Source organism: Prinia subflava, chromosome 13 (genome assembly GCF_021018805.1).
Source record: "Prinia subflava isolate CZ2003 ecotype Zambia chromosome 13, Cam_Psub_1.2, whole genome shotgun sequence".
Lineage (NCBI taxonomy): Eukaryota > Metazoa > Chordata > Aves > Passeriformes > Cisticolidae > Prinia > Prinia subflava.
In genome coordinates this window covers 8004487-8026171 of record NC_086259.1, presented here as the reverse complement: position 1 = coordinate 8026171, position 21685 = coordinate 8004487, and the positions used below count along the sequence as shown (strand labels likewise).

Here is a 21685-nt window from a genome sequence, read left to right as displayed (position 1 = left end):
CCAGGTAAGGCTCTCATATCTCCTGTAAACACCAGTCTTGTTCCTTTTTTCAGCCAAGAACATTTGTTCTCCCAAAGAAACAAACGATAACTTGCTTGCTGCCCTACAGCACTCCCAGTCACTTTGTGGACAGGTTTTTTTGTCACAGAGAGATACTCACTAGAACTCATACTGGGCTGACAGGATATTTGTCTCAATACACTTTCTAGCTGCAAGTTTATTTTTGTATTATAATAGTACACACTGTACTGTGTTCCCCTTTCAGTCTTCTGCTTTATCAGACTGCACAATTTCTTCTTCTACAGGCTATTTTTGTCAGTAACTCAAAGGAAAAGTTACAAATACCTTAATGTCATCAATCAGCATCATAACATCCTGAGACATGTAGAAATCACTGAGATCAAAAATGATCGAGTAGCAAACTACAGTCTTCCCTAGTATTCGATAAATCTGTTGAGAGGAAAAACTTCCATTAATCTTTTCTTTAAAACATTCATCAGAGCCAAATACAAGGACTTGAAAGTCATAAAATATGCATAAAATAACATTACATTTCAATTCTAGTTGAAATCATACAGGCTAAATGTTTATGTAAAATATTTATCAATTATGAGAATATAAACTTTTCTTGTAATAACCTTTGATGTTCCAAGGCATCCTATGGGTCTGTCCGGCCTTCCAGATAATCCCAATTTCTCATTGACTCCCAAATGGAAGTAAGCCTGTGAGAAAGAATCATGAAAACTGATAAAAACCCAGATACCAGCCTTTCTCATGCTCCTGCCACGTCTCAAAGAAGGCTGTGTGCAGTCTGCTTTGATTAGAAAATGATTCAGAAAGTGTGGCTGGTTTTGCTATTCAGGGTTGGTTTTTTTAAAAACACTTGTTGTTTCCTATATTAGGTCTTTTTATTAACTTCTTGCTCCTATTACTTTTCTGGTCTATGTAAGTAGAATATTTATTGGTTTTTCAAATTGCTTATTGAAATAATTTTTAAAGGATCATTTGCATTTATTGGCTAGCAAAATTTGCCTTCTGTAATGCTTTTTGAGAATGGATACAAAAGTAAAGGAGTAATATAAGAACCCTTTAAAGATCTTTATTCTAATTTTAGTACAAATCTGGAAAATTAATGCTTCAGCAATACAAGCAAGAGGGAATTATCTCATTATTCATAGCCTGATTCTTATTAGAGTTATGTATGCTAGCATTACTTCAGTTGATACAATTTCGGAACAACAGTCTTCACTTATTACATTGTATGGATATAAAACCAAAAGAAAACAACTAATCTGTGAGCAATACAGTAAAAATCTGTCAGTTACCCCTGCCTGAAAGATGTAATTTGTCCTTACTTAGCCTGTTTCAGATAAGGAGCCTGCCATTACTGCAGAATATTCAGAATTCTGAACATTTTCCGAAGTTCAATCTTTCTTTATGTTATAGGAAGATAATTCAGAAGCAAATGAAAGGAACCACTTGAACAAACATTACACTCAATAGCTTTCTATTGCTGTCAGCCTGGGGCCTTCCTGCCCATGTTTCTGCATTAATACCAAGAGCTATTTAAAAAAGAAAATAAACAAAATTACCTACATGACCTGTTCATGCAGAGTAAGGAACTGTATTCAAGTGGGGAAGGATGGGGGCATCAGAACACTGATAGCTTTCAATAACCCATCTGTGCATAACAGAGCCAAACAATGCTGAACCTCTTCCTGTGGTAGGTAAATAAGGGAGACTGGAAGAACGGAGACAGGGCAATTTAACACTAAAAGGGCCTTCATTTTACTGGAATGCACAACATGAAATGCTTCCTTAACAAAAGCAGAGCTGCACTGGTACTGTAACACTGTCTGTTCCCTTGAGGACTCTGTAGCTTGAGGCCCCATGTTGACACACAGGCCACTAAAGCAGTTTCCTCCTCTAATGAGAGTTCTCTATCCTCATCTGTTACAATCAAAACTCAGATGCAGCACCAGGCACTGAACAATGCACAGTTTCATTCAAGTCCAGCTGCTCCACGCACCTTTGGGTTTTTTTATTAAAAAGCCCTTCAATTCTGGATTATTAAGCTGCTAATAGCAAGAAATGGCTGTGAAAGCAGACTGGGCTGTTGGGTTGATTTATGAGCATGACCCAAAACGCAGTGTTCTTGCACACCATCTGTTTCTGTGCTACCTTTCCTCTCCAGTCCCTGCCTAAGGGGTATTCTGCTCCTCTCCTGTGCTGTACTTCCACCCCAGATACACGTTTTTCCTATGTATTATGTGTATCTTGTCCCATTTTACTGTTTATCTCTTCCTTCTCTTTTCACCCCCTGCTGCTCCACTTTGTGGATATCTTTACATATTTCAAGTTCTACTTTCAGTCCCCATCCATTTGTTTTACAGCACTTTTTTGGACACATGCCTGTTAATAAGTCTGGAGATTTAAACTGTTATCATGTGCTGCTAGAGCAGTTTAAAAGTTTCTGATTAAATTTAATCCTCCTTAGAACAGACAGCATCACAGTAGGAAATATTGAGGTCCGTATTTTCCATGGATCAACCTTCTATTCCCCAAAACACATTGACTGTTCCACTGCTGGCTTCCTTTCCCCTCAAAGGATGACCTACACTACCAGGAGCTTTTGTTTGTTTGCTTTTTGGTTCACTTTGGTGATTGGCATAAACCCCAGTTCTCATAACACCCCAAACACTCTCTTTACTTCACAGCTCTGGCAGAGCCTTTATTAGAAGCCCATTAGGAAGAGGTTTCGTGTCAGGTGAATTAATATTTTCATGGCACTCCTTTAGAAAGTAAATTTTGATGAGGCAGCTGTACCTACCCATCATGGGGATAAAGGAAGTGTCAGAATTGCCAGATGTCTCAACAACTTTAGAAAAATAGATCCTAATACAGATTTTTCATAGATAGGAATTTAACTGGTAATAATAAAACTTAATGAAGGTCTCATGGTTTTGTCAGGGAAACCAAAGAAGTGATGGATGACAGAGAGACAATATATACTTGTATAGCAAAATTATGGAGCATTCCTTCATTAAACTAAAGTTTCAGTACAGAATTTCAGGACAGATACAGACAAAGAGAACATATTTTGGAATACATTAGCATGAAAGCTAGTGAGTAAAAATGGGTTCAGAAATGATCAAAGATGAATAGAAACACGGATATTTCTCTCCTCCCTGTTTTAGTCCTTTAGGTGTTAGTGACAGCTGTTATTCGGGGTAAGCCTTTTTCTGAATAAGCCACAGCCAGGTTTAGCACATCCTTCATCCTTGCAAACTTAAGAAGCCTGAAATGTGTTGCTACATTCTCTATTTTTGGGTTTACTTTTTTTCTTGTGTCCTACAGAGTCCTGCCACAGATGATTGTCCATGTGACCCTATTTCTGAGGGAGAGCCTCACCCAGTGATCTGCTCTATAGCTGGGACCTCAGGGCTGACAAACAGAACTGTCACTGCACTGCTCCTGTCTGAGACCCTCTGCACAACACAGGGGCAGGCAGGAGCTCTGTGAACCTGATCTGCAGCCAGGACAGCAGGGCCAGCCTAGGCCTGGAAGGATGTGGCTGCCCCTCAGGAGACTGCTTGCCCTATAGAAAACAGAGCCCTCAGGAGGGGGATCCTGAAGATGATCCTCCATCCCAGTGATTTCTAACTGTGGTTAGCCAAAGAGCTAAACCAAAAAGGATTTCCAACACAAAACTTACTGGATATAGCCAATCCAAGGGAAAACAGTGACAGAGGTGTGGATATTGCCTGTTACAGGGGCTGCACTATGAAATCCTGTGATGGTTTATGCCTACTGCCTTAATCCATTTCTTTGACTATTGCTCATTTGCTTGTTCCTCCATCAAGATTCGTTCAGTTTACCAAGCTGCTAATGTTATTAAAATTTTATTATTCATTCATTATACTTTGAAAGTGGCTCAGACAACAAGCCTGATCAGATAATACAGAGCATGTGGGCTCCCACATTTCCCTGAAAGCTGCAGGCACCTGTAACTTCCACTGCAAGCACACCTTGCAACTGCTATAGGAGGACAGAAATATGTGGACAACAGCTTAGGGAGATACAAGGCTAATAGCTCAATAAAAATCCCTGTTTTTACAAAAGAAATACACAGATTCTGGATAAATAATTTTAAATGCACAATTCCTTACTTTGACAAGTTCTTTCTGAGCCCATATCTGAATTGGTTCCACCTGCTGGGGGGTCTGAGTTTGGATGCCATATGTGTTCAGAAAAACTTGTAGGCTACAAAAGAAATACAGATACATTTAATGACAAATCGCAGAATAGTTTTAAGAATTCTCTTGGCAGCAGATGTATACAATATACAATACAGCAGTATTTTATTTTACACCATTTCAGATGTATTGTTCAACCCTTCCTTAACACACAGGTACTCAACAAAAGTAAATACATACCGCTGGCTTTCTGCTATCAGGGCCACGTGTACCACCAAATCATTTTCTAAAGGACCCTGGAAAATAATGACAAAATCATTACTGGCATTGCTAACTAAAGATTTTATTCAATATAGCATGAGCAGAGACAGTGGCTATTTAAACAGCCAGCACTGTCTGCATTGCTTTTTCTTGTGGTGTGAGCAAATGGAAAGATTTATACATCTCAAGCCTACAGGAAGCCTGTTGTAGCAATAATACTCTGCAAGACACATTTTGGAGAATACAGACTTCTGGTAATCATTACACTATCTGGATTAGTTTGGGGGTTTCATTAATTAAGAAGAACTACATAGGGAATTCATATAAAAATGTAGAAATTATCCAATTAATACATCTCCTATAAGCCTAACATGACTTAACGTTTTGATACATATTTTTGCAATGAGTGAAATTACTCAGCTTTTTGGGCAAACAATAAAATTCACTTATAAATAATGACCTGGTGATTTCAACCCTTTATTCTGAAAAATTGTCATCAGACAGCTGCTCTCATGTCTGCACATGAAAGACATATTATATTTTACAAGAGACAGCTGCATTTCCTTGCACTGTTTATTACACAGACACTTCATGTTTGAAATAAGTACCAGTATTTTACATCAGGAAACCATGCAAATAGGAGTGAATTCAAGGTGTTGGGTGAAATCATTGACTTGACCCCATGGGTCTCAATCTGGCAATTCACCTTTCCTGTCTCTGGCAGAATGAGCTATGAACAACCTCCCTGGTCCCTGTTCACTCCTCTGGCATTCACTGACTGTAAAATAATACAGAGCAGCTCACATTTTCATTGCTAAAATGCTTTTGTCTACTTTTGTCTAGAAACTGCCAGAACATGAACGATAGAAGTTAAACACGTCTTCTAAGGACTATATAAAAAGACAGAATTTTTTGTGATGACAGAGGGACAGACACTGACTTAGAACGAGAAGTTCAGAGGGAATGGTTGCACAGGCAGCTGTGAGCCTTCAGTGAATCCCATCAATAAAGACCTTAGGGATATGCAGAAGAAATTCTTGGTAACTTTTTCCCAGAAGTCTGTCAGCACTACATTTGCACTAAAAATTTTGGACGTTTTGCCACATGAAATGAGTTTCTGGTGAAAGTGAGTGCACGAACAGACCAGATGAAGCAGTCAGAAGTTCAAGGGACATTAGAAGATTTCCCTGCTCAGAATAAGATCCTTGTGCATAACTTGCACAATGTGTACCACTTGCACTTATACAAACAGTAGGAAAACTCAACCCAAACCTCAGCCATAATCATTGCATGTGAAGGAAAAAGCAAAGGCCCTCCCACATCTGAGAACGAGAGAGCCCCTTCACAATTGTACATAACCTGTGAGTTCTGCCCCTCACACACAGCCAAGGACAGGATTCATTACAGCAGTCACTAAATGGTGGTTCTAACACAGGCCAGGACTACACAAATGCAGCTGCAACACAACTAGGACAATACCAAATCTGTGTGAAAAACTGCTAGATCTTTAAAGTATTGTGGAAAAAATTCAACCATCATTGCAACAACTAGGGGATTGCTGCAACATCAAACAGAAAGTTACTGTTACTGTCATTTGACATGCCACAGCTTGGAGGATCACAAGTAGCAGCCTAGAGAAACACAGATGAAAACAATAGATAAAACACTCAAAAAAAGGAAGTAACTCTTTCCCAATGATGATTGTGCTATATAGTATTTGCTGTATATTTTAGAAAAAGAGATATGGAAAAGCCTTAAACTGCTAGATAATCTATTAAATAAATCTTGCTGTTAAAAATTCCTTTTTAACATCTTGGCTTTCACATTTGTCTAATAAGGCTAGTTCAGGTATTGCTCCCACAACATCCATCACTGTCTCCCCAAGCCAGCACAACAGCCCCCCTGCCCAGGCTCCCCCTCCTGCCTGGAGCTGCCACCTTGGATCCTTGGCAGAAGGGTCTGTTTCAGCTGGATTCTGCACGCTGTGCAGATGATAAATATGCCTCAGAAGAACAAGATAAAAGACTGATTAGTTGTTCTTCCTCTCCAAAAAGGAGAATTAAAAAAAAAAAAGGAAAAAAAATCACAGTTTTTAACAAGGTTATAAACTGTTGGAGGTAGGATAAAGGGAAAAATCCCTGACTCCATTCCTGGCACAAGCAGAGAAAGCAGCTCAGTACCAGCCTCTCACTGCACAGGTGTTATCAGTGTGCCTTTGTGCTTACACTGCCAGGAAACCTCAGAACTCTGACAAAACCCCATTCATCGTGAGCATGTGAGAAAGGGGGCACAGCACTGAAGAGCCCCGACGGAAATGGCACCCACTGGGCTTCCCAAGCACGTGGAGCAAGGAGAGGTAAAGGGAACAGCTCACAATGGGAGAGACTGCACCGTACCCCCATGACCCCCTGCCTGCTCCTGAACCACAACCCAGCTGTGCCAGAGCTGCCTGGCAGCACTGACCACTGCTGCCCACCCTGTGCCCACTGTCCCTGAGCTGCCTGGCAGCACTGACCACTGCTGACACCCTGTGCCCACTGTCCCTGAGCTGCCTGGCAGCACTGACCACTGCTGACACCCTGTGCCCACTGTCCCTAAGCTGCCTGGCAGCACTGACCACTGCTGCCCACCCTGTGCCCACTGTCCCTGAGCTGCCTGGCAGCACTGACCACTGCTGACACCCTGTGCCCACTGTCCCTGAGCTGCCTGGCAGCACTGACCACTGCTGACACCCTGTGCCCACTGGCACTGTCACACCAGCCCCCTGAAATCAAACACAGCACATATGTATATGCCTCAAATTCCAAACCAGCATTGGGAAGGTTTAGAAATGTGTTACCTGTGGTAGACAATTGTATTAATTGGAATGAATGCAAGAATGTGTTTACAATTAACATGACAAAACAAATCATCCAGTGTTCTAATCCTTAACATAAAAGTCTTAAAATATCTCAGTCTATCTGTAAGTAACAATTTTAGTTCATTCTTTACATGTTATCTATTTCCCTGAAAATTAAAAATAAGCCGTCTATTATTTTGACTATTCTATTCCCAATTCTCTTCATCAATAGGCATTAATCTTAATTCCCAGCACCTGAAATAAAATCCTTAAAAAGGACTGCTAACTCTACACAGCAAAACATTAAAAGAATACAGTCATCACATGCAGAGGATTCAGTCAATTAATTGTAACCCCAAACACATATTTCAGTTTAACTCAGAAGATAAAATAATCCTACTCTGGCAATTTAGTTAGATTATGATTTTTTTGTTAAAGATGAAATTAAATATAAAACAGCAATAAATCAGCTTTGTGCCAGTAAAATACAAAACAATTCCAGCAACCCCCCACCCTACCTCATTTCTGAAACATTCCTGTTATCATCCAGGCCCTCTTCTACACTGCATCCTCCCAAAACAGAATGCAACAACCCAAACCGAGCTAGCATCTCCCCTGAATCTGAGACACTAAAGAGCAGTCACAAAACAAGCTCTTCTAAGGAATCACCCTGAACCAGAATTCCCTGCTTTATCTCCTTTTGATGATTCCATTTCCTTTGAACTCCTGAGTGGGCTCTAAGCTGACCATTAGAACTGCACAGCAGAGGAGAAAGCAGCTCTCTGCTGCTGTTAGCCTTCAGTGTGTTCTGGAACACACATTAAACACAACAAAGACAGCCCTGCTCCAGCACCACTCTGGCACTTCCCCAAGAAAGAACATATGGACACAGCCTCCTGAAAGTGGAAAATAACTGGCTTTGGCATTGAATTAGGAGAAAAAACATTTCCTTCAAACTATAAACAGACAAAATTAGTATTAGTGGCTATTATGTTTCTACTGCACTGCTCATTTGATGCCTCAGTTTTCCACGAGTTTTCTACCATAAGAGTGTCCTTGAGCTGATTTTTCTGATGCACTCTCAGCTGTAATTATACATAGTTATATATACAGTTTTCATAGCACTTTTGCCTTTGGAGGTCTGTATTACCTGACTTTCCTTGACCTTCACTGATGCTTCTAAGCTGTAAAAGCAAGGTTGGAATATTTGAAATACTTTCCATTGCTTGATTAAATCTACACTATTATGTGGGTATCAGACATATTTTTGTAGTGGCACCAAAGCTACAAATATATTAAATTAATCACATTTTTCAGCGGCGAGTGTTTAGAGTTTATAGTCAATGCAACCACAAAATGAAAATATGACTACATAGAAAACACATTTCTTGAAGAAATATTTACTTAGCACAGAGCTTCAAATAAAAATTTTAAAAGCCTTCATTTTGGTACATCTCCTTTCAAAACACTGTATCACAACAAAATTTATATACACAAGCCTCTGAAATTTTTACATATCCTTGTTTATTGCTTACAGGAATAAAATTTAATACAAGTGGAAATAGTTTTGTGTTCAATTTAATTGAATAATTCTTTATCTATATGGAAAACAGAAGACATCATTAAAGAGAAAAAACTACTTTTGATTTCTGAAGACATCATTAAGACGTGCTATGTTCTCATTTTGCATGGTATTTTTAGTCATTTTCCCTGCACTTTAAGGCAAATACTAGATACTCATTTTGCATAAATTAGCTCAATTAGATAAAATGGCATCATCAAATATTCAGGCAAACTGGTTAAGCAAATCTAAAATGCGGATTTATAAAGCCAAACTCAAGATTCTTGTCTAGAACTTGAAGACCTTTGCTGGTACAGCCCATCTGAGCCACGTCAGGGCATCTCTGCATCTTTAACCTTCTCCTAGGGATGACCCATTTGACATCTGCATGAAGAACATTTTGCCCTGATACTGTAGCAGTGAAACCACCCAAAATACTGCAGCAGCTGTTTCAGAACAAACAATCCCAAAGAAACTCCACAACCACCTGGCAGCCTCCCAGGGACATGAACCCTTCTGGCCATCATTTCTACACTGCTGCTCAGAGGTGGCAATGCCAAAGGCCTGATGCCACAGTCTCCAATTCCCACTAATTCAGAAGGGCATCCCTTCCTTCTAACCCACACTGGGAACCACATCTTGGATGGTTTTGGCATTTACATGTCAAAGGGACACATGCACACTCATCTATGGCAAAGGAGTATCACCACTGGGAAGAACACAGGCATAAGCAGACCTAGGCATGCTCAGAATTTCCTGCCTTCTTCATGCATTGTTTGAAGATGAAGTAAAATATCAAAATGCAGCTGTTTAAGTTAGTTTCAATGCATTCAACAGCGTTGACTTTTAAAGTCCCTATTACATTGCTGAATTCTACAGGGTAGCTGCATTTTACTAAGTTCGTTACTGACTCACTAAGTGGCCCTCAATGAGTAAGTCATGAGAAAATAAATTATCATGGTATTATTTATTATTACTTTTGGGAAAATCTCAAGGCAGAGGCTATTTCTCTCTGAAGATCTGAAAATCACATACTGGGTATCCCAAATAGAAGTAAAAATGCTTTTCTACTAAGACATTTCCTGATGAGTCATAGCGTGCCTTTAGAACAAAGCCTCAATTTCTTCCAAGTGCTCAGCTGTGGCATATTAAAAGTGACTGGTCTGAAGAACCAAAGGAAGAGAAATTGGATGGGCTGAATCAACCCTGACTCAATGCAGGCCCCTCCTGAGGGCACCCCAAAAGGGCCAGCAGCTCCCAGTCCTGCCACATTCACAACCCCATGACGCAAGAACAAACAGAGAGAGCAGAACAAATGACATCACTGAGCTTTCATTATCTCACAGGAACACGGCAAGGGCTGCACTGTGAGCAATGAGAGTCTCCTCATGAATGAGCCAACAGCCAGGCACATGGATTACCTTGGTAACAGGAAAGAGTAGCAAACTGAGGGCATAAGCAGCATTTGGATAGAACAAGAAAAACATTGTTCAGTTCTGAACTTGAAGTGAATCTTATGATAAATACTTCATCTCTTATGCTTCAATAACAACTACACAAAATGCTGAACAAGGAACTTCTTAAATATACATTCCTTATACAAGAAATAAAAAGGCTGAAACACATCTTTTAGCTACATATTTCCATACACAAAGTTCTTACCTCTTTAATTAAAGGAGTTTCCAACATACAGATATGTTCATATCTTGCTGGCACATTCACTACAGATTTGAACTACCCTGTTTCAAGCATTCCCCATCCCTGCTCACTCATTCCTACCATGCATTTAATCCAAATACAGGAGCACATGGAATTAGAGACTCATTAAAGGGACTTTACAGTCATGGCATCCAACCACTGACCCAGCACTCCTAAACCCACACTGAACCCTGTCCCTAAATGTCACATCTGCACATCTTTCAAATATCTCCAGGGATGGTGTATCAACCATTCAAAAAAAACCCCATAGAACCTCATTCTTGCAGCTCTTAGAAGCTCTAAATACAAAAAATATGAATATGTTGCAATAGAGGTGAACAAGGACACCTGTTTCTTCATCCACAATAGCCAATCTTTATTCTTCACAGCTCATATTTATATGGTTATTGGAAGGCATCATGTTTAATTCTAATTGGTTAGTACCTTATTGTAATTCTGTTCATTGGTTAGAATTTGCTAGTGTACGTGTCAGTCAAAAACTTTCCTCTCTAGATATGTTCTACCTGTGTCAAACATCTCCTGGGAAGAATCTTTCTCCTCACAGGTGCAAACTGCCTCCTTCCAAGAACAGACTGTTATGCAAGCTGATTCTCACTGTTATAATTCTTTTCTCATGGGACCTTATCAGGCTGGCTGTTATCTGTACCCAGCCAAAGCAGCAAGGCCTGAACCATGATCTTACAAGGCCTTTCTTTGGTAAGGTTTTGCCTATATGCCACATGTTGCAGTTGAAATTACTTTGAAAGAATAAGAAAAGCAGGCTCATTCTTGCCTTCCTGACATAACTTACAGCTCAAAGACACACACCTGTTTATTAGTAGCTGTTTAAACTTACATTTTATCTATCATTCTGACTGCATCACTTAATTTGAAGGCAAATGTTCATCACTTCCCCAAAACTGCATGTTACAATCTTCCTTTTAAAAGCCATCCTCCATCAATTCAGAAAATGTACACACATTTTCCCTTGCACTTTCACTGCAATATTAGGGGACCATATAGAGCACTTAGATGACAATTTTCCAATGAAAATATTGTAATACTGAGCCAGTGCTTACCTGATTTGAAAACCTCATGCTGACATTCCGCTGGTCCTGGGGGGCCACGTACCGGCCGATGGGGTCAAGATCTTTAGGACTCACTAATTTATCAACTGAAATAAAAAGAGTACACAAATACAGAATGACTTGAGTACTTTCTGCAGCTTTTGTAAAGAAGCCATGTCAACCTTTTTTCTGTGTTTTAGTTGTGCTTTGTTTTAGATCAATGACTTAGAAAAGCACATTCTGAAAAATTCAGGATTCTATTAATTTTAAAACGAATGACTCAAGTGTTGTTCTTGCTACAGTTAATTACAATACTTTAATAAAAAAAACCCAAGCCGTTATTTGCACACAAAGATATGTTAATAGAGTCTATGCAGACAACAGACTCCACAACACAAGTGATGCAGAAAGCCCTTAATCCACAACCATGGAATTATTCTAGAGCTTTAACTATAAACTCAATGACCAACAAAAAAGGTTTAGCTTTGAAGAAAAGCAGACAGCCTCTATCTCAAGAAAATCTCATGACTTGAATCCTGGAAATGACAAGAGATATCAAAGGTACCCCTCAATATGGTATCTCAGGAAGAAATTATGAAAAAAAATTAAAAATATTTGAAATCTAGCAGTTTCATCATGGAGGGGTTTTTAGATGGGGGGGAACCCCACCAAACTTAAACCCCCAGTATTTTAACCTTCTCCTGAAAAAGCACTCCAATAAAAAATATACTATTAAAACATTTCAACAAATTCCTTGAATACATGTTCATAATCTAGTATGAGCTATTACACCCTTAAAATAAGCTTTTTCCTACCAAAATTGTATTTTGACAGGAAACTGTCCAAACTCGATCTAATTTCTAACACAGAGTAAGTCACAATACATCCTCATTTCTTCTATCTCAAAGTCAACAATTTTATAGCTATTCTTAAAAGCCTCAACACAAGGGAATAAGGTATTAATCTAAACCAGAAGTGACTCATGGCTGCAGTCGGCTCTGAGAGAAAACCAGCACTGCCTTGATCAGAATGTTTGTGAGCACTGCACCATGGAGGAGATGAAGGCAGCAGCTTCAAACCCCGACTGTGCCCTGCCTGAAGGCTGCCTGGGCTAGGCCAGCACAGGCTGATGGGCAGTGGGGAGCAGAGCACTGAGGGCCCTGGCTGGCAGCTCAGGGGACACTGCTGTGCCAGCCCTGTGTGCTGTGCTGTCCTCAGCCTGCTGCTGGGACCAGGAGCTGCACCGCAGCTCCGGGGACACTGCACTGCAGCTCAGGGGACACTGCACTGCAGCTCAGGGGACACTGCTCTGCCAGCCCTGCTTGCTGTGCTGTCCTCAGCCTGCTGCTGGGACCAGGAGCTGCACTGCAGCTCAGGGGACACTGCACTGCAGCTCAGGGGACACTGCTGTGCCAGCCCTGTGTGCTGTGCTGTCCTCAGCCTGCTGCTGGGACCAGGAGCTGCACTGCAGCCAGGACAGGAGCCTGCCCCGGCTCTGCACTGCCCTGCAGCGCCACCAGCCACAGACACAAACCCCAAAACTGGATGGTAAAAGATCACTAGGGACAACTGATTAACACTGACACGAGTTACCAAACCACATCTGAGCAAGGCACTCGTCTAAGCTCTACATAGAATTCTCATGCTGGCTAAAGGAATGGAAGCTACTTGAATTATGTGAAGTACTGCTAATGCAATACAATCAATTAACCAAGTAATTTCAAGATCAGTGGGCTCCGCCTCATAGTGTTAAAATCAAGAGAGGTGTCCAGAATGCTTATTCTATGGTTCTACTGGTTTTAACACTGATTTACATTGCTCAGTAATTAAAATATATGGTCAGAATAATAGAATAATTTCATATTTAATAGAACTGTATCAATAGACTCATATAAAAATTAAGCTAACTGCTAGTGAATATTCATCACTATTATGACAAGTACAAGTGTATGGACTGCAAAAGCAGATTCCTTTGTTAGCTCCCTATCTGCATCAGCAGCAGCTGACAACATTTAATCCATTTGGTCTACAAAAGGATTGCTAAAACTCTTAGTTCTAGGCAGCACTGAATCCATACAAGATACAAGAATTCTAAGGATAAATAAAGGAAAGAGAGCTACTAGACAAAATAATGAGTGAATTTTCAGTGGCATGAAACAGCTGAATACCTGGGATTCCTTTCTCTTGCTTCAAAATGGGGACTTTAACATAAGGTTTTACAAACCTCCTCATACAAACCAAGCAGGAAACTCTGTGAAAAACAGCATCACCACCTGCAAAACACATACCTTTTTCCTTCATAAACAATTTTTTTCAGTTGCATAAACGTGGTGCCCTCCAACAGTGACACACAGGCACTTTCACTGCCTCTGTTACTCAGCATTCATAAGCAGGATCAAAATTTTGACTTCCCTGTTTGCCCCTCTGTGGGAGGGAAGAATTGACTCAGGTTCATGTTGCTGCATTTAGAAATATTTGGACCTCAAGAGGCAGAGCCCAGGCCCACAGACAGCAGCAGGAGCTACAGAGGTGGTAGGTACCGTGTGCTGCCTACACAGCAGGACAAGGAGCCTGAACAAACACAAATTAATTGATACCCTGGAGGCAACATAATGATTTCTGAATGGATAATGAAATGGGAAACCAATACCTTCCCAGATATCAAAGTATTTGGAGCCAGGCTTCCACTTAATTAGCAACCACCAACAAGCAAAGTAAGATACACAAACATTTTCACCAAGGACAAGATTGTTATTCAGGTAGGTTTTCACCAGTAAGGAGCAAAATTGAGTGCACCAACTCTAAATTAGTAGGAATAAATGGAGTTCCTGATATAACAACCTCTGATGAACACATTGCTGTAAGATCTCCATACCCTGTTTGCAAGGACTATGAGAGAAGTAGTAAAAAATTACTCCAAAATTTCAAATATTTAGGAAAATAAATAAATGAATAAATAAATAAAATTTAAAAGTAGTGTCTAAGATTGTTCAGCAAAGAACTAAAACACAAGAATGTGTATGTTACACAAACAACAGTTAGCAAACTATAAATAGAACTGATTTAACCAGCATTCTGCAGGTACAGAAGCACAAAGATCAGTACAAGATCAATACTACCAGAACTACTACAGCAGCCTACACAGACACTGGAGGATTACTTGGCTAATACTCTTCTAATATTTTTTTTAAATTAACAGTGAGACTGCCTGCATTTACATTGAAGTGTTGGCTAAAAGCAGAATTTTGCAAGGAATACAGCAAAACCAAACAGGTGGAGCACCAGACAGACTCTGTCCCTCTATACCTAAAGACACATCCACTGTTCTTGCCAACTGCTGAATTTTTAAGATCCCCTTCAAATTTTCTCATTTTTATTACCAACAGCCTGTTTCCCTTCTGTGTTAACAGAAAAATAGTTTCCAGAACTCCCATCTACTACGTAACTGCTGATCATGTTAAAATAAAGTAATATATCTTTCTCCTAAAATAAATACTAAAGAAAAAACTCAACTGGGAAGATTGTTCTGGATTGACCATTCTTTTTGCATTAGCCTATAATAAAATCATTCCAAGTGAGACAGAGTTTGTTTGTGACTGAAATTCACCATAACAACCCTCATTGGTCAAACTTTGATACGCACTTGCAACTGCTCATACAATTGAAAAAGGGTAAAAATAACACAGAGGAATGAATCATTAACTTTCTCTGAGACTGCAACTATTCAAAGTTTCAACTCGTCTTGCTTAGGCAGTCAATAATCTGAATTGAATGCTACAAATCACAAACATCACCATTTAGGTACAGCTAATACAGTTAACCCAGAAAGCATCACATTAATATATTCTGTCATGAAGAAAAGAAAATAAGGGGGAAAGCCAGAAAAAAACAATCCGTCATCATGTTTAGATTTTCAGTACTCTATGAAATATTCCACTATTTATAGTATGCAGCATAAAAACGAAAGTACTGCAAAGCAATTTCTGTCACAGATGTGCCAGAGCAGAGGACACACGGGCTGCTCATGGTCCATTCAAGACTCATGCAGTGTTTAAATTGAAGAGAACACGATCAGGATGTAGTTGAAGGTGCTCAGCCCTCACCCAGCAGCTTGGCAATGATGTACATGGCCTGGCCCCACAGGAAGAGCTTCCCATCACGCCCGCTGTTACTGGGGAAGCGCCGCTGGCTGCCCGGGCTCCTCTTCTCCAGCTCCACAAAGTCAGCGGGCACGTAGTAATACTTGGGGACAACAGGGCACCCTGGGGACAGCAAGCACAGCCAGTGAGTGATTAGCACTGCCCTCATGACTTGACCAGAGCTCTCAGATAAAGCTGAAGTGGATCCAGACCAGGAGATATTGCAGCTCACTAACAGTGTGAACAGAGACTGTCATTCACTGTTCTCTCTGCAGTGAGGAATCCCAGGGCAATGTTAAACTACTTTGTATTTCACCAGACATTTCCTCAGAATTTCTTCCCAGAACAGGTATGTTGTCTGTGCAGCCCCTTCTGTGCAAACTAAAACTAAAAGAAGTCACCTGAAGGAAAAGGCAGTTCAGTTAGGAAGCCTTAACCAAAAGCAATGAAAGCTGTGTCCCAGGGGAACACTCGGGGTGTTGTGCCCCCCAGTTAACACAGGCTCAGTATCAGACAACTCTTTCCAACTAAAATTCCTGCTCAAAAGGAGTCAACTCAGTTTTGGATATTATTAATCGAATGTTTAAAATGAGCACTTGAAACATCATGAAGCAAAATGGCATCACTTCTCTACTAGAAGCTACATACCTTCTATCTAGAATTATGCCACAGGTATTGCTGATCATTCTAAACTTTGTTTCAGAACTTTTTAAGTGGACATGCATCAAGGAACTTAGAGACATGATTATAAATGATTGACCTAATTATATGAAATTGAAAAGCAAATTAATATGCTTCCTGGGTAATTAAATTCCACCTTAATTGCTCTACTCTTGAATTAATATGGATAAAGAACAGGTGATAAACAGAATAAAGCTGTGGTGTCTTACTATTTCCTTAGGAAAAAAACCCCAAATTACTGGGAAGAAACAGAGAAAAAATGGAAAAGCAACAGTTATTAGAGAGATTAGATTCAAATCAGTGAGGCACCAAAACACACCCCAAAATTTTAAGATGTGACATTTGTGATGACATGCAACAAAAGGAACCCCAAGATAAATTTAGTGTCTACAAGCCTTCATATATCCATTCGTAATCAGAAAAAAGCAACAACCAGCAAGAAAAATTTGCTATATAATGCAAATTTGGTAAGGGAATGTTTGACTGCCTTACAGAAATTAGTTCACTTCAAAAAGTTTAAGGAACAAGGCATATTCTGCATCCACTTGTGTAACTCTACCACAGATGTAAGAACAGGTGACTGAAATGCTGAGTTTTAAAATTGGATTGTTCTGTTCTTAGGCCATTTTTTTCCTCCCACTCAAACTTATGGCTTTTTTCTTTTTTTTTAACTGAATTTTGGATGGCTGTGCCTGTAGGCCACCACTAGCCTTGTCTGCAGTGCCACAAAAATTCTGAAGTGCCCAATTTAAATAAGAGAGTATTTATAATAAAATGATTATGTAGCCACTTTCCCAGCTCTAAGCTAGAAACAGTTTCATATATACATATACCAAGTTATTTTTGAGAGCTTGCAAAATTAAGAGACAATGAATGATGATAGTAATTCTCAACTGGGTCCAGGTGGGACATTGAAACAATCTGACTGCTGGTGGTTAATATTTGCCTGGAAAGTAGAATTGAACTGTGTAAGCAATGAACAGAGGTGAAGGAGGGGAGGAAGGAGTGGGCACAGTATAAATTAGACTTTAGTATCAGTAGTATTTCTCTGGAAAAATGTTACTTTTATCACACTTTATGATGCAATGTATCTACATAAAAAAGGTTATTTTAGAATTAGTATTTTGACATTAGAAAATGTGTTGATGTTCTCAATTCTCATTTGTTCTGACCACAATACACATTAAGAGGAAAGTCAGGATTTTTATAATTTCAGGTCAATAAAAAGCTACAATTGTTTCAGAACAATTTCCAGATAATACCTTCAGGTGTATATTGAAGCAAAGGGTCCAGAAGATCCTGATATTCCTTTACTTGTGTAGGATTTCCTCTAAAAATGCCTAAAATAACCAAACAATAATTGATTTAATGGAAGAAATAATTATTCCATGACCTCAAAATTCATAGAAGAGGAAGAAAAAAAATTCCAGTGTTTACTTTTCAAAATGAAATATTAAGTGCCTACACACTAAATAGCTCATGAAAAGTTAAAGACTGAGCTGTAGATCACAATATCAACTCCCTGATGCTGCTTTTGGGGAGGCACTGGTATATTTGTGATTAACACTCCCTTAAGAGTTGTTTTAGGAGAAATTCCCAAGATTAATCTGATGAATACTAGCATGATTATTGCTCAGTTCATGGAAAGTTCTTAAATGAAAGTATATATTAACAATACAAGTCCCATTTCTGTTCAATGACGAAAAAATGGATTTATTTGACAAGAAACATGATGTTTAAAGTAGAATATTTTTTAATGTCCAAAGGGGAACGAGCTAGATGAAAACTTCACATTATAAATCTTATACTAAAATTCCCTTTTTCAACCACCAATTTTTTTTTTCTTTCCATGGCTCTTCAACACTCCATCCAAACCCAAAGCTAGACAAGTATTGTTCACTACATTTTCAAATGCTCCTGCATATACATACAGGAATATTTACAGCTGCCAAGAGACACAAACGCAAAGTTTGCACACAGAAAGGTGTGTTTCAAGTGACACATTGAACATTTCAAAACACTCAAGGATACTCATGACAGGAGCAATCTCTGCTCCTCCCACGTCATTGTCTTTTTGCCATTGCTGTGCACACACTTCACATTTTGCATTAGGGAAGCTTGTGGATTTGGAGACATTTGCACAAAATCTACTAACAGAATTGTTCTATTTCCTAAAAGTGTGGTCCAGGCAAAAAGGACAAGGACAGTACGTGCAAAGTCTGTATTTTTTAGGGTTTTTTGTTAGCAAGAAGTGTAAAATGCTTTTTCTGTTCTTTTGTTAACCTCAGTTGAAGATGACTATCTTTTTGTTCTCAAAACTGCAAGTGGGCAGCATTAAATGTCAGCAGCTCTCTCCTCAGTTTTGGGCCTCACTCTTTGAAAAATGTCAAACATTTCTTTAGAAATATCAATTGTGAAACCTTATTATATCTTCAAACACAATATTTTAATCTGTGGGTGGCCGCAGAGGAGTCGAGGCTGATGGCAGATTTCTGTGCTCCTCACTGTCTTTAGCTGAAAACTATTCAATGTGCTACAGGAGAAAGAAAAGATGGACAGATTTTAATCCATTTAAAAATAGTTTTGACGGCTGTAACCCTACTCATGTTCCTCTTCAGACTTCTGCTCTATGTAAGTTCTAACTTCCATCCTGAGATCACCCCATGAACTTTGGTGTGTCTCCTGTCCTCAAGTCAAGACCGAGGTAATGTTGTTTTTGTTGTTCTTGTTTTGATTTTTCAGTTTTTACTTTACTATTCAATCAGACCGACTACGTGAAAAATCATGGCCAGGAGGAAACTAAGACTTGCCTGGTTCCCTTTCTTTTCTGAATTCTGATTCAATTGCCACACAATGCTCAACTTGAGAAGCCCTGGTGCACACTGAGTGTGGCAGTGCTCTCCCTCCCTTTTCTTTCCCGTGCTGCTGTGAAGTTCTGATACATCTGAAAGTTTTCCAGGCTTAAAAAGCAATGCAGGACAGTGCACAGATTGAAGCTTTTAACAAACTCTTATGAGTTATATTCTAAAAACAGTTCACATTAGAACTGCTGAAATACAGTGGGTTGGGATGCTTGGGGGTTTGTAAGCCAGGAGGCAGAACTCTCAATGAGATATTTAGTGTCACTGCATTATGGTTTATTTTGGCAGGACAGGAAAATGATTTTGTATGTTTTCTCTAAAAGCTCATCTCTCCAATGCCTTTAAGGAACGGGAATGTAAAGCTATACTTACCATCAATTATCATAAAAATAAAAAACAGAGGGAATTCACACTCAATGCCATCGAAAAGCTGTGAAGAAGAAAAATTCATTAGGCATTTCATCATTTTCACTTAAGGAAATATATCTGAATAATCCTGTAGAGTAATTTCTAAGCAACAAAAGGCAAACATGAATGCAAAAATATTTTAGTCCATTTAGTATCTCTTCTTAATTCTATGGACACTTTAACTGTGCCTTTACATCTGCTGTGGCTCATTCTCAAGCAGAATATTTAAATACTCTACTTTTTATTTTCACAGAGAAACTATCGAGGAAAAGAGAAATAAATTTTCATTTAGATAACCTTAACTGATAAATACTGTGATCAAAAGCAAAATTGTTTTCCATACACTCAGACTGTAGTCAGCTGTGAAATTAAATGAAATGACAAATAACTTCCTTATTTGTTATGTGAAATCAACTGTACCCTAAATGTAAATGAAAGCACATTCATTACAAACAAGCCCATGACTCAATGCTGACTTAGCAATCTCTGAAAACTGCACATGCAAATTACAGAAGGCATCTCGTTGCCTTGAGGCCCTCAGGAATCCCTGTGCAATTCCAATTCCAGCAGCTGTGGGGTGTCAGGGCTGGGGCAGGGTTTACCTTGATTTCTGCAGGTTTATAATAACGCCGCGTTCTGTCCTCCAGCGCCGTTCTGTACCCGTCCCTCAGAAACCTCTTAAAGCCGTATTTGCCTTTCAACTTCCTAATAATTTTATCTAGTGTTTGACCAAACAGAACCTCATCATCCAAAGCAAATCCAGGATAACTGAGGCAGGGCAGAAGAGCTGCATCAGTATTCTGTAGGAGAGGGAGAAATAGGACATTACAAACTTAATTAGATTCCTGACAATTATTTGATGCACAAACAAAGACTGTTTAACTTACTAAGTGAAATGTACATTTGGAACATTATCTTATCAAATCCATAGTGCTAATATAGGAAAACAATGTGCAAAATAAAACTTCTTAGGAAGTATCAGGATAAACTACAAACCAAATGTGCAGATGTACAATTTAGAAGATAACTCATTTAACTCAGTGTCACCTGTTTTACAGCTGATAATGTGCAGGCACAATTGAAAACATTATAAAACTTTGTGTTTGGGGATTTTTGTTTGTTTGTTTTTAAATACATTCTCCAGACTATTCCTGGAGGAAGGACAAACATTTGGGTGTCATATGCTCAAAAAGAAGCACAAATATTTCATAAAGGTGCAATGCTGAGAAGTACCTATGATTAAATCATCATCTCTGAACAGCTTTTTCAGAAATATTCTTAAGGTGCTGGAACAAACAAGCCTATCTGATTTACAATTAGAAAGATATGGGAATAATTCCAGGAAAAAGGATGAGTCACATTCTCAGGAACCATGTGGATCTCTTATGAATAAAAAACACAAGAAAAATTACTAACAAGAGCATCACCTCCACAGGTAAGCTTCCAGAAACACACAAAAAAGTCTCCTTTTCTGCTGATATAGTCAAGATACTTAACTATTTAAAATTGCTGCCAATATGACTGACATGAACCCATAAAAGGAAGAAAAGAACACAAAGATTTCTATGGGATAAGTTATAAAATCAGCTCCTGTTGGAATATTTCAAGTTTCCAGCAAAAAACAAACAGCAAGAGTTCTGAAAGACCATTTGACTATAAAAAAAGTAGCTGACAGCGCCTTTTATTTTAATTATCCAACACTACAACTCTGCTATAGTTCTTCTAGACAATAAGTAAACTATTAATGTTTAAGATTAATAGCCTGTTTCATGAACAAAACTGCTATTATATTCCAGAATGAATAAAAAAAGCAGATCCCTATTATCACTCATTTTAAATGACTGATTCTCTAACACCACATTTACGTTTGAGGCTAGAACTGAAATAGATGTTTTTTAACTAATCTATACTTATGTCACTTAGATTTACTCACTAAGGAAATACTTTTGTAATGGTAATTTAAAACAACAAGAA

The 21685-nt window shown here is 39.0% G+C and overlaps 1 protein-coding gene across 4 annotated transcripts in view; it reads right to left on the bottom strand.

Moving 5' to 3' along the window:
* Nucleotides 1-21685, bottom strand: part of PHKB (phosphorylase kinase regulatory subunit beta) — a 71165-nt gene that overhangs the window by 21176 nt on the left and 28304 nt on the right. For all 4 annotated transcript variants that reach the window (XM_063410654.1, XM_063410655.1, XM_063410656.1 and 1 more), the window contains 9 exons: nucleotides 20314-20511; nucleotides 19676-19733; nucleotides 17705-17782; nucleotides 15726-15884; nucleotides 11635-11729; nucleotides 4437-4492; nucleotides 4170-4263; nucleotides 639-722; nucleotides 346-450 (listed from right to left, as the gene is read on the bottom strand). In XM_063410654.1, coding sequence (XP_063266724.1) covers nucleotides 346-450; nucleotides 639-722; nucleotides 4170-4263; nucleotides 4437-4492; nucleotides 11635-11729; nucleotides 15726-15884; nucleotides 17705-17782; nucleotides 19676-19733; nucleotides 20314-20511 — 927 coding nt within the window. The remainder of the gene's footprint in view (nucleotides 1-345; nucleotides 451-638; nucleotides 723-4169; nucleotides 4264-4436; nucleotides 4493-11634; nucleotides 11730-15725; nucleotides 15885-17704; nucleotides 17783-19675; nucleotides 19734-20313; nucleotides 20512-21685) is intronic.